Genomic DNA, 13,728 nt, shown 5'->3' on the forward strand with positions numbered 1-13,728 from the left:
ACAAGACAAGGTAATGGCAAGGCAAAGGATGATACACGCCTGGAACGCACCGAGCTCCACAAACAACACGCACATGAAGCAATGTAGCGACGGCAAAGACAACCGAGCCATAAACCCGACATAGCCGCAACACGCTGAGATGAATGCAACCTCGCCAGAAGACACCTGGCAAAAAACGCGGACAACACGATGTAAGCCCGCTAAAAACTGACGTCGGCCTCCCTGACCCACCGCTCGCACCCCACCATTGGAGCCCTAGCCAACCTGTCGCAGCCACTCTCTCCCCAACCGTTGACGCCGAGCGTGCTCGACCGAGCGGCCAAACGCTACAGAACTGTGTCTGGACGAATGAGTACCCAGGTAGCTACGGAACCCGACCGCGAGCACACAGCCGAGCATGACAAGGACGTCGTCTTCAACCCGCGCGAACTTCGTAACCTGCCGCAGCGCGCAGCCAGTGCCCCCATGGCTCCCTTCCAGTGGCCGGACCCACTCGCCCCGCCGACAGCGACCCACAAAAACCCACATGAGCAGCGATCCCGACAGGGCACCCTCCTACTCGGTGAACCGACCTCTGGGGTTGCCTACACCGATGCGAGCTTCCCCAAGATCGTCATCTCCCACGAGGTCCTCGTAGGCAACCTCCACCCGGAGCAGTGGTCGCAAATCGAGCCCAGTGTGGACGACTACTGCGCCATCCTCCCGTATGGGACGGGCAATGCGTACTTCTTAGCCCACCCCTACGTCAAGAAAGACATCACCGACTTCTTGAAGCAGCTCTGCTTCCGGCGGCAGCCCTTTGGGCCCCTCGAGGAGGGCAAGATGAGAGAAGAGGACGAGGACGAGGAAGCAAACCCGGACATGGATGACCTGTCTGTCACTGTACCCGTCCAAGCCCCAGGGAAGGATGCGAAGGATCGCTTCGGGAAACCCTGGCCGCTGTTCCTAGCCAGGGGATCTCAGAGGCTCCGCGAGTACCTCCTGCACCAACAGACCTTCGCTATCACCCCAGACCTAACCTTCAGCGTCATTCCGATAGATCCCACCGTCTGCTCATGGGCCATCTGCAATTTTGGCGGCGACAGCGTGACGCCCAACGCGACCGGCGCGATCCTCGAAAAGGTCAAAGTCGCGCTCTGGAAGAACGCGAAGTTCTGCCAGCACGTCGACGCAGTCATGGCGAAACACGGGATCCCAGGCTCCGCGCCGCAGCGAGTCGTACGCGCAACAAGCACCTTCACGGTCACGATCTTCAATAACCGCGATGCCCAGGGAAACCCTGCGCCCATAGCTCAGCTCCGAGGGAGACCCATCACGACTGACCACAACGACCATCAAACGTACCTCCGCCTCATCCGAAGAGGCAAGTACTGGATCGGCCTCAACCAACTCGAGATCAACATCGGAGTGGACTGCCAGCTCTGTAAGGCTGACACTCACCCTACCTGGGACTGCCCCTTCCACCAGACAGAGGGCTGGTACGGCCCGAAGTACGACGGGGCGGAACGGCTGGAACACCGAGTCAAGAGGGCGAGAGAAGCTGAGGAACAGGTCAGCACCAACACTCGAGGAGGCACGAGCCGAGGCAGAGGCCGCAGAGGAGGTCGTGGAGGCAGTCGCGGAGGCAACCACGGAGGGAGAGCTAGAGGACGCGGGTGACGGAAGAGGTAGTACCCACGCAGATCACAAACACACACTGTACATAGGAACAACGCTCTCTCTACGACAGTAGTATATGACCTTGATAATAACACGTGAAGTGTCTAGATAGGGATGGCCTGAGAACTGAACCAAACATCCCACTACGAAAACAACCCCAACGGGCAGGCAGGCTACTCTGCGGGACGCCTCGCCATCTCATACAAACAATCGAGATGCCCTGGACCATGTACCGGGCTCAAAAAGTCCAGAGCATCCCGAACCTGCAGAAACTAACCCCGGCAGCCTAAACAGCAACTTCGCGAGGCCTGGCAAGTCTGACGAAGGGCCACCCAAACACGCTACGAACACATCAACAAGAAGAGAACAACCCCAGCAACGGCAAGAACAAATCGGTACAGGTGGTACAGGTAAGCGCGCAGTCCCCGACCCCAGAGGCGGGCCGAGCTCAACCACCGGCCGGCCCACCCGGGATGGGGACGGGGTCATGGAAGGTGGACCCCCGGGAGATGTCCGTTGGGAGTCTGATCAGAGAGTCGAGAACCCGACCACACTGAGGCAGACGAGGAACAACGACGACCCCAACACCATGACGGTGCACGACACGAAAGCATCATCGTACGACATGATGACTCTGGAGCGGATGCTCTAAGTCACTCAGACCGAGACAGAGATAGTCCCACCCTCTCTGTGCAAAGAGCCAGAGAAGCACAGAACATGCTCAATCGACAGAATGTCGACAATGCAGGAGAACCCCTGTCCCAACACGCACCGACAGGAGAGACCCCAAACGAGAACGGGAGCACCCCCAACAAGGAAAACGAAGATCCAGACAATGAGATGAGACCTGAGCTAAACCGGAACCAAAGACAAAGGCAACGACAACGCGAGCGCGAACGAGAAGAGCGCCGCTCGCAAGCCAGAAATGCTACCCCGAACAGCAGTCAACAGAACGATGATCACATGCCTGAACAAGGAGAAGACAACCGTACAAATGAAGGTGAACCAAGAAGAAGAAAGAGACGGAAGAAGCGGAACAGACACCGCACTGCTATAACAATAGCATCTCAACCTTAGAGGCTTTGGCAGAGAGAACCCGCTAAGCCAAGAGAACAAATGGATGCACGTGAACCAGCTGATGAGAGAGAAGAGAATCGTGGTCCTAGTAGTACAAGAAACTCACATGGACGACACAAGACGAGCAATGATTGAGACGGTCTTCGGACAACGCCTGAGCATACACAGCTCCGCCGATGAAGTTAACCCAACGGGGAAAGGCGGTGTCGCAATAGTCTTGAACAAAGACGTCATACAGACGACAAACGTAAAGACGCACATCGTTAAAGCGGGCAGAGCCTTGCAAGTCCAGATAAGCATGAAGAACGACACAATGGGAAACATACTTGGAATATACGCACCAAACGACCCAACAGACAATGAATACCTATGGGAAGACATCAAAGCCTACTATGAATCACCCTGCAACAGACGTATACCAAAACCAGACCTACTACTAGTACTGTCATACATAATCAAAGACGAAGTCATACAGGAGTACATCAGAGAACGGGGGAAACAAGCAATGACAGAACTGATTGAACTTGGCGGCTGGAGATTTGCAGATGAGAACCCGCAACGCATCCTACACAGCTTTAAGAGCGACGTGAGAGACAAAGCGATTGAACGACAACGGGCAAAAATACCCACCCTCATATGAAACATAGAAGCAACAAAGAAAGCCCTAGAAGAAGCGATCAATAAGAGCGACACACCAGAAGAAGAACGCAAACGCAAAGTGAGCGACCTCACAGAGAAACAAAGACACAACTATGTCCGGACAGATGTTAAGATTAAGAACAGGATTGAGGGAGAGACAATATGTAAAGGCTGGTGCCGGCTTGGGAAAGAGACCAAACCTAGAGATATAATAAGCATGCTAAGAAAACAGACCTACAACAACAGCATAGCATACGAGAAAAACTCGGAGAAGATGACAGAGCTAGCAAAGGACTACCACAACAACCTACAAAGCGCGGGGATAGAACCTGACACGGCAAAGAGAGAACAATGCACCAAAGAGGTACTGAGCCACATAACCGCAAAGCCTACAGAGGAACAACGCGAAGAGCTAGAACAACCGATCACGGAAGACGAGATTAAAGAGGCACTCAAACACTCGAAGAAAGACAGTGCCGCAGGAATAAACGGACTTACATACGAGTTCTGGGCCGACATCTACAAACAATGTGAGAAAGAGAAAGACGACAAGAATGAGGACGCCTTTGACATCATCAAGATACTCAAAGCAGCTTTTAATGACATACAGAAGAACGGGGTAGACCCGAGCACAAACTTTGCCAAAGGATGGATGTGCCCGATCTTCAAAAAGAAAGATCAAACCAGATTGAACCGACATCGCAAACTATAGACCTATAACACTGCTGAATACCGACTACAAACTATACATGAAAGCACTAACCCTGAAGCTGGCAAATGCAGCGCCAACAATCATCCATAAAACACAGGCTGGATTCATACTGGGAAGACAAATCTCAGAACAGACGCAACTCACCCACATGGTGATGGAATATGCGGCCATGGCCGACCTCAGGCTGTCAGAGGACCAACTCAGGGACAGAGTGATAGTCGCCTTAGACCAGGAGAAGGCCTACAATGAGATCACCCACGACTACTTATGGAAGACACTAGAAAGGTTCAACATACCGGAACGATTCATCCGATCAGTCAGAACACTGTATGAAATTGCGGAAACCAAGGTAATGATTAATGGATTCATGAGCAGCGCGTACAGAGTGACCTGAGGAGTAAGACAGGGCGACCCCCTATCCTGTCTGCTCTTTGACCTAGCGATCGAACCGCTTGCTGCATCACTACGAGATTCAACCCTCATCGGCTTCAGAGTACCTGGAGTAGCCGAACACTTGATCGCAACGCTGTTCGCAGACAACACGACAACTTACCTGTCGAAAGACGACAAGATCACAGACCTCCTAGGACACCTAGACACATGGTGCATAGCGTCAGGAGCGAAGTTCAACAAAGAAAAGACAGAGATCATACCAGTGGGACAAGAAGAGTACAGAAGAGATGTCATACGGACCAGACGTATCAATGAGGGGAACAAACAAATACCTGACTACATGCACATCGCAAATGAAGGCAAAGCAACGCAAATCCTAGGTGCGCGGTATGGGAACAGAATTGATCAAACATCTGTATGGACACCAACATTAGAAAAGATAGACAAGACGCTGAACTGATGGGAGAAACGACACCCGACAATGGAAGGCAGGAAACACATCATTCAAATGTGCATAGGAGGGATCACACAATATCGAACCCAAGTGCAAGGCATGCCAGCACACATCGAGAAGCGGCTTCAGAGAAGAATACGCACGTTCCTATGGGCAGAGAAAACACAGAGCCCAGTGAGGGCAGAAACACTGAGAGCTCCAATAGAAGTAGGAGGACGGGGTGTATTAGATCTAGAAGCACGAAATGAAGCAATAGAGCTAATCTGGATGAAAGAATACCTGAAACTCAATGACGAACATCCACTATGGGCACATATTGTGGATGCAATAATTGCAAACACGATACCGGAAGCGGAAAGAAGCACACCGGATGAACTGCGAGTGAACATGTTCCTACAATCATGGAGAACCAAACGGTCAGCACTACCAAAGAGGCTACAGAGAATGATCAAGACGGCCAATACATACGGGATACGTAGAGAAGGGCTAGCCTTCTCAAGAGACATAATACAAGAGATGCTGATATGGCTACACGGTGAAGCCGACCCTAAGATAATACGCCTACATAACGGAAGAGTCAGTAAATGTCTAAGAGAGAACCACAACGTCACATCGGTAGGAGACATGGAGGCGATCGCGGACATACATACAAACAACGAACATGAACACCATAGAAGATGTCCCTGCAACGACTGCGAGGACATAAGATTGATGACACATTGCCTGAACCCGAGCACATGCATAAAGAAGGCACATACCATCATGGGTCTACTACCGGAGAAGTGGAATCCACAGATGGCAAAACCGGAAGACGAAGAGAACAGACGCAAGACAGAGATAGATGACGACAATGAGGAGGAAAGCAAAGAGAACCAGGACGACCTAAGAGATGAAATGTCAGATCATGACAATGAAGAACAGACAAGAGAGGACGGCTCAGATGGCGGCAATGATGACAATGAGAGGGAAGACAACAACCAGCAGATAGCCATGCAGAGACCCAACCGAAAGAAGAAACAAGATGAAGGCCAATGGGAGATGTTCGATCACAGACTAACAACGAAAGGAACAATGGCCGATGTATTCAGAATATTCACAACAGGAGACACCTCCAACGAGACATACAAACCTATAAGTGAGCCAACACCGAGAACCGCTATCACATTCGCAACAGACGGGTCATGTATCCAGAACAAGGACAAGGAAATGCAGGCGGGCGCAGGAGGCTTCGTCAAGAATGAAGCGACCTAAACTTCGCTCTACGGCTGCCAACAGATATCAGACAAACAAACCAAACAGCAGAACTAACTGCGTCAACGGTGGCAGGAAAGAAAACCCCATACAACAGGAAGCTGGACGTCGAGAGCGACTCCAACCATGTAATCACAGAAGCAACAAAGTACAGAGTAGAACACGAAGATAACGGATACATTGGAAAGGCGAATGCACCGTTGATACGCGCAATGATCGCAGCGCTCCGCGCAAGACCACACCTAACACGACTAAAATGGGTAAGAGGTCACAATGGACACAGGAGGAATGAAAGAGCAGACGCACTCGCAGGGAAGGGCGCCAAGAAGCGACAAGCAGACAAAATAGACCTGAGCATACCGTCTGAACTATCGCTAACCAGAGCGAAACTCGCGACGCTAACACAGAAGGTAGCATACAGAGGTATAAGGGAACGCAAGATGAACACATACCAGCAGCGACGCAGAACGGAGACGAACATGATCAAGATCACAGACTATGTGCAAGTATACTATAAAAAACCGCTGTCAGAAGCGCAAGCGTGGAAGGGCATGCGAAACAAGGACTTACAAAGAGAGATAAGATACTTTCTATGGATGTCCACGCATGATGTGTACATGGTAGGGTCGAACTGGCTGCGACCAAGCTACTCGGACGAACTACAGGAGAGACATGAGTGTAAGATCTGTGGAGTAGAAGAGTCAATCGATCACATACTCACCGACTGTGAAGCTCCCGGACAAGAGATAATATGGGAACTTGCAGGGAAGCTATGGAAGATGAAGCAGAAGACATGGAATAAACCGCTACTAGGCGGAATACTAGGATGCGGAAGCACAGAGTTCAAGACAAAGAAGGGGAAGATACTCAAGGGAGAAGCAAGATTACACCGCACCGTAATCTCAGAATCAGTGTACCTAATATGGAAACTCCGGAACGAACAGGTCATACAAGCAGAAGGAGACCGCCGACACTCAGAAGACGAGATCACAAACAGATGGCTACAAGCGATAAACGACAGACTAGCTATAGATTGTAACATGACGAACACAACGAAATACGGAAAGAAGGCGATAAGACCAGAGATAGTCAAACAGACATGGAGAGGGGTGCTACGAAATGAAGCATACCTACCATATGATTGGGCGAAAGGTCATGTTGAGGTTTTAGTGGGTATAGAGCGTAAACGGTCAAGGGGGCTATGGGGGCATACCGGAGATTAGTAGGTGCAATGATGGTATGCCCAAACGACTGCACTCAAGTAACGAGCCCCACACTCAGTGCGTAAATGCATTTCCTCAACGGTGAAATACACAGGAAAATATAAGATATGCTTAACTCATGCCAACTATGCTAAAAGTACATAAATCTCGAGGTTCCAATCCCTCGAACACTAGCGGGGTCACTGGGGTCGACGTCTCGACCGCCACACCTGGCGCCCACAGGCGCAACACTCCACCAAAAAAAATATGAATAGATTGTATTGTTATTCTGTATATATTGTATGCTACTTCGTACTGTATCAACATCCTACAATTGTGAGGTCCAGGTGTCCGCAATGAACCAAGGTCGTCCGACTGCGCGTGCGGCCAGATTGCGTGGAGCGTCAATTGCCTAATGTGGTGTGGCGTCGCCGGATTGGGAAGGTGGCCCATCAGACGATACTGACCCACCGGTGGGTTAATGACTGTACTCTTCACTGAAACTCACCCTGTGTGCCCCTCAAAGACTTACTTTGCCCCAGGTGCTAAGTGAGCCATACTAGCCACTCAACCACTCTTGCTGAGTTCTTGCCAATGTGCTCTAAGACCTGCGGCTGTGAAACCTTACCTGGTACAGACCTTGTGCTACTAGTAAGGTTTAAGTAACTCATTGACTGACTTCAGGAGTTGGGTTCAGTAAGAGAAGGTGCTTAGTCATCATCTCATACTGTACTTTGTTACCAACATCAGTAGATCTTTGTGTCAGCTCATTCCATACTAGCACGTCTCAGTGGAATTACTATGAATCAAATGGTTAGCCTAACTAGCAACTCACTTGACACTAACAAGCAAACCTCATAGCTGTGTGCTGGGAATTGCCTTAGTGAGCCCCTCCTGAGCATACACCTTGCACTGCTACATACAGTTCAGTAACTTGCCATTGTCACTGTACATTCAAAGCCAGTTGTTCAGACTTCCATTCAACTTCTGTTGTGTGACTTCAAGTCCAAAAAAGCCCATTCCCCTGGTATCAACCTCTGAACACTAATCCTCTGTATTCAGACTTCATCCTCTATTCTCAAAAAGCTCTAAATCTTAGCAATAATCTCAGTTCATTGCCAACTTAAGCCCATTATTAGCTTACTCTTCCCAGTTGAAGAGCAGTACTGCATACTTAGCAGCACTGACTAAAGTCCCACCCTCTTTAGTATTTGTTGTCATTTGGTATCCTCATGACAGCTCAACTTTGTGCTGTCTCAGTAATGGAATTGCCAAAGATTACCGAGGTTTTTACTGTTTGTTACTGCTTTGTATACGCAATACAAATCTCTATTACCGAGGTTGCTATTAATATCAACTCGGAAATAAACTCGGTGATTAGCTGTCTACAATTTGAAACAGAACCATACCAGTTTTTATGCAAGTAGTGACTACAATGATTATTTGTCATGTGCAACCCTGACGCAAGCAGATTGATTTATATTGCATTTCTTAGTGTCAATGATTGCTATAATTCAATTGTTGTACACCAGCTAATCAATGACTTTCAAATATGTATATGATTTCTGTAGCCATTTATGTCTGCACAGGTGCCTAAGAGAAGCTACACAGTATGAGTGATGATGTCAGTAAATGGAGTTCCCTTGATTTCCCTCCATTTCCCTACCATTTTTGAGCTCCATTCTATTATGTTTCTGTTGAATTGTAGACAGCTGATCACAGAGTTCATATACAGTCAATATGGATATTATCTTCAGTAACAAAGGTTTGTGTTAGCTATCCAAAGCAGTGATAAACCATGAAATCTCCAGTTATGCTTGGTAATGTGTTTACCAAAGCAAGGCATATCAGATTCACAACCAATACCCAAAAGGGTGAGACTTTGATTGTTGTTGTTATACAAGTGTTGTAGAACTGCCATTCAACTTGAAATAATAGCCTTATGCTCATAATGACCTGTAACCATTGCCTGGATTGATAGAGATCAGAATAGAGAATGATGAACCTCATTATGGATGAATAGTTTTAAGAGGGTATCTCCAAGAGAATGGCCTATTCATAGTTTATGGTTTAAGCCACATAATAGAAGTTCAACATAAGCTCAAAGGCCTTGCTTGACTGTGACAGTCCATGGCATTGACCAAGCTTCACAGCAGTGCTAGAAAATGGGGATTACTATAGCAAGTACCAGAATGCTGCTAGGAGAGCTGCCTGATAGTGTCAAGTGCATTGCTGACCAGGTCAGGCTAAGATAGTTTTATCACAGTAATGCCACAGAAACAATAAGTCCAAGGCTTGATACAGAAATCAATTGATGCAAAAAAGCAGGTGAGGGTATCCTTTGACCTTTAGCAAGGGACATGGCCAATAGAGCTGCATAGAAGATCTCAGGAAATCAAAGAGACTTGAAGAATTGTAAGTACTTGTCATTGACTTATTGACACCACTTCACAAGTCCATTTTAGGGGGAAAATAACAACATAGCCTCACACTTCATTATTGACAATGAGGCAAGCTATGTTACCAAATTATCCTAATACACTGTTTCATTTCTGTGATTACCAAGGTCTTACCAAAGTATGTGAAAGTACACATTTTTGGTGTACTGCCTGATAACCAATAGACTTTCATTTGACAACTGATACAAAACTACTGTAACTCAGTAATTGATTGATCATAAGCATCACTCACCAAGCATACAATAGCCCTTGTATCAGTACTGGAGCCATTTGGTCATAATGAGTAAGAATACAATAGAAACACAGTAGTCCAGATAATAGATACAGTACTAAGCACTTTATAGCATTAAAACATTGGTAATTAAATACCTCAGTATTAGTATAATGACAGTGCTACAGTAATGTTCATTCAATGGTACAAAAGGAAGATAAGCAGATACACAATGCACATCACAAACCCTCAAAGCTGCAGTCACTCAATAATGTAACCACCTCAGTTTCTATCAGCTCTGAGGCTATTGAGCCTCCATCCCTAACACATTTATTTCAGGAATAGGTCTTTGTGACTTCTACTGTGCCAGTAGTGTCACTAGATCTGATGATATTGAGTGATGGCAAAATATCATGAAAGTGGCTGATGCCATGCATGGTGGTATAAAGTAAATAATGCTGAGTTATTGATATCATTATGTCACCATTTCTGATGCCCATGGTTCAACTCTTGCCTGTGAGCAGCTCCCCTTCCCCCCCTTTGATCTTGGCCCTCTGTTGACGCCCTTGATATACAGAGGTTGGATGGAGTGAGAAGTTGTGCAGATATCTTCTGGTGGTACCTATATAGTTTTGATCCAACATGCAAGTATGCTCTATTTTGCCTGGTATAGCACAGATAGAATAGACACTGGAATGCCTGTAATGAAGTCAGTGAACCATCATTTGTTTTTCATTGGATGCTGCACAGAGGTATCCCCATGATGAGATCCAGAACTAGTGTGGGCTGCGTGAAGTTCTTGACTCAGGAAAGTATGGATATAAATCACACTATACCAGAAAACTGATTAGCTATCAGCAGAACAATGACAGCTTCTATGCAAGTAATATGACTGTGTGTTTGTTTGCAGCCCAATCCAATCATTGAGATTGCCACTACAGTGCTGCTTATGTGATGTTTTGTAGATTGGTTGAAGTGACTGAAGTGACCACTACAACAATTGATACTGAATACCCTGATTTTATAATGATATTGAGTTCATTTCAACCGGCAGACCACCAACTCAACCCAGGTGAATGCATCTGGCCCATATAGTAGTTGGATACTTTGATGGAATGTCCATGAGCATGCTATGTGCATCAGTGGGAGATGAAACAAATTTATTTGGGATTTTGCTTGGTTGTTGTGCAATTGGTGTCATCAGCAGTGAACCATATGGTGAATTAACACTCATGATCACATCTATAATATAACACCTACTATTGTGAATATTCTGGGTATTTTGAGATCATATTGAGGTCATGGAAGAGCAGCAGTACTCAAAATAGCAGTCCTTGACCAAAAGTAGGAGTAATGGTCAGGGACTAATACCCATTTGGAGTGGGAGACATCAGGGACTGGGGTCACTTTGGCATGTCTGCAGGTCTAATTTTTAACCTGTGGACACACCAAAATGGCCATGTGACACGGGCACTTAATGGGCACTTAATAATAATAAGCAATGTAACCTCAAATCTATACAGGCCTACACTGTACTGGTGATAGTATGCTCATTTGACAGCCCTGCATTCACAGAGTATACAATATGGATAGTGGATACACACAGTGGCTAGTTAAGCCACAAACTGCAACAAAAAAAACCTGCATGTGCCTCTGCATCTACAAAGGTATATACCAGAGGCAGCAGCAAGTAGATCATAATATACACCATAGGACACAAAGGTGCTCCAAATAGCAGGTGTCAGATGCTTGAGTGCTTATGGATGTACCATTGCATTCTTGGAGATGATATTCAATGTGCAAAGATTCAATGTGCAAAGAACCACATCCACATCAACAGAGGCATTTGTGATTTTTTATTATTTTGTGATTTGTGCCCTTGGTGCTGAAGTACATGAGAAGGTAAGACTAGCAATAGACTCTATAGTATGAGACCTATCAGTCAGGATATTTTGAGGATTTTACAGTTTTTACCGGCCTATAGCAGTATAGTAACATGCCACTAACGGCCTTGTGGCTGAGATTGAAACTCAGCCCAAAACCTCGGCAGCCTACCTGAACAAGGCAAGGAAATGGGCTTATCAGCCAAGGAGTGCAGCCTGGCATCTCTCTCCTGCTGTTCAGAGTTGTGGCAACCTCAAAATGTGAGGCTGCCACAACTCTGAATGGCACGCAGGTGCTTAATGGGCGCTTAGTGGGCAATGTATGCCTGTTACTTCTCTTAAACTAGCTTGTATGGACCCAAAATAATTCAGAGAAATTACTGAATATGATCAAAGACAGAGATAGTGAGTTGCAACACTGCAATAGAGCAGGAAGGCTGTAGTTCATGGCACACCTTCAATACATTTACAGTGGTTGCTGCTGTATCATCAGCCTGGTGCTATAGAAGCATTTTGTTAGGAGCTAGTCAATGTCTGTGCAGCCCACACACTCCTGCAGCATGCAAGCATGTGTCATACATGTAGGGTTTAGCTAGAGGGCCACAAAGGAGGTCTGTATGTGTGCTTTCCTTGCACATTGCCATATGGAGTAAGCCACCTGCCCCATGAGGAAACCACTGCTGATGCAGGCAAAATGGGCTTGTTATAGGCTTGTAAAAATGTGTAAAACTCTGATAATATAATGAACACTAGACAGATGTAGGTGGTCATCATGAATCACACAGGTCAGCAATAGACATTATGCACAAGCAACAACATGCACATTAGGGGTTAAATTGCCTATTATTGCTCATATTTTACCTATTACAGAAGCAACTGACATGTACAAAGTCATTCAACCACATGGATACACTGTCCTGATCATTCAGTGACTATCTTGAACATTAACAGGCACTTTGACTCCTGCAGAGGCATATGTGGATTTTTTTCTTTTGCACTTTCTGGCCCAAGCAGCCACTGTAAGAGCTCAGTAATATTACTGTATACTGTTTGAATAAAGGGCTATCAGATGGGTATACTATGTCTACTATAATTTGTTATGATTCATACTATAGACAGCCAACAAAGTGTCAGCACTGGCAGCAGCCAGCCAGCAAGTCACATGATAAAAGCCACCAGTTGCCATATTGGGCACTACTGGAAGGTGTCTCATGGTCCCTCACCCCAGGACAGAGCAGCCAGCCACAGTGTTTATTTGTATCTGTTGGTGCAAGTTGTGTTGTCTGGGAGTTTCAAATTTCAGGTTCTTAGTATCATATCTCTGCTTACCTAGGCCTCGAAAAGTCACATGGACTCTTTCCATATCAGGCACCACTGTAAGGTGTTTCATCCCCTCCAGTCATAAGAACAATATAGTTGTACCTCAGGGATTGTAACACTGCAAACTTTTGTATTGTACAAGGTTACAGTTGCCAGAGGCATTCCCTCTCTACCAGGAGCAGCATGACATGAGCAATGATCATGACACCACACTGTATAAGGGTACCCATTATGTCCATGTGTTGTCACTGGATGAAGACACCATGAGTGAGGAGACACACACAATAAATGGGATTTACCTTTGTGTTGGATGATAAAGTTCTCAGAAGAGTCCCACTTTCACCATATTAGGCAAGGACCAAATAATGCCACACTGAGGATGTGCCACAGTGAGTCTTTTTCTTCATTCAAGTTGCTCTCTGACCTGGCACCATTGGTCTAGCTCTGGTTACACTCCTTGGCCTCATC

At 46.7% G+C, this 13,728-nt stretch overlaps 4 protein-coding genes across 4 annotated transcripts; all 4 read left to right on the top strand.

Moving 5' to 3' along the window:
- Nucleotides 1-480: 480 nt before the first annotated feature.
- On the top strand, nucleotides 481-1,638 carry C8Q71DRAFT_672765 (uncharacterized protein; the record flags this gene model as incomplete). Its single annotated transcript, XM_047919682.1, has 1 exon — nucleotides 481-1,638. A coding segment is annotated over one exon (1,158 nt), but the record flags the coding sequence as incomplete, so codon positions are not given.
- A 1,093-nt stretch (nucleotides 1,639-2,731) lies between these two features.
- C8Q71DRAFT_712914 (uncharacterized protein) lies at nucleotides 2,732-3,376 on the top strand (the record flags this gene model as incomplete). The annotated part of the gene is made up of 1 exon (XM_047920886.1): nucleotides 2,732-3,376. A coding segment is annotated over one exon (645 nt), but the record flags the coding sequence as incomplete, so codon positions are not given.
- A 135-nt stretch (nucleotides 3,377-3,511) lies between these two features.
- Nucleotides 3,512-4,027, top strand: C8Q71DRAFT_674280 (uncharacterized protein; the record flags this gene model as incomplete). Its single annotated transcript, XM_047919692.1, has 1 exon — nucleotides 3,512-4,027. A coding segment is annotated over one exon (516 nt), but the record flags the coding sequence as incomplete, so codon positions are not given.
- Nucleotides 4,028-5,696: 1,669 nt separating this feature from the next.
- On the top strand, nucleotides 5,697-7,408 carry C8Q71DRAFT_725810 (uncharacterized protein; the record flags this gene model as incomplete). The annotated part of the gene is made up of 2 exons (XM_047921718.1): nucleotides 5,697-6,069; nucleotides 6,210-7,408. The coding sequence occupies 2 exons, from the start codon at nucleotides 5,697-5,699 to the stop codon at nucleotides 7,406-7,408; spliced, it is 1,572 nt and encodes a 523-aa protein (XP_047775898.1).
- Nucleotides 7,409-13,728: the final 6,320 nt, after the last annotated feature.

Source organism: Rhodofomes roseus, assembly GCF_022264815.1.
Source record: "Rhodofomes roseus strain CIRM-BRFM 1785 chromosome Unknown C8Q71scaffold_19, whole genome shotgun sequence".
In the NCBI taxonomy this organism is placed as follows: Eukaryota; Fungi; Basidiomycota; class Agaricomycetes; order Polyporales; family Fomitopsidaceae; genus Rhodofomes; species Rhodofomes roseus.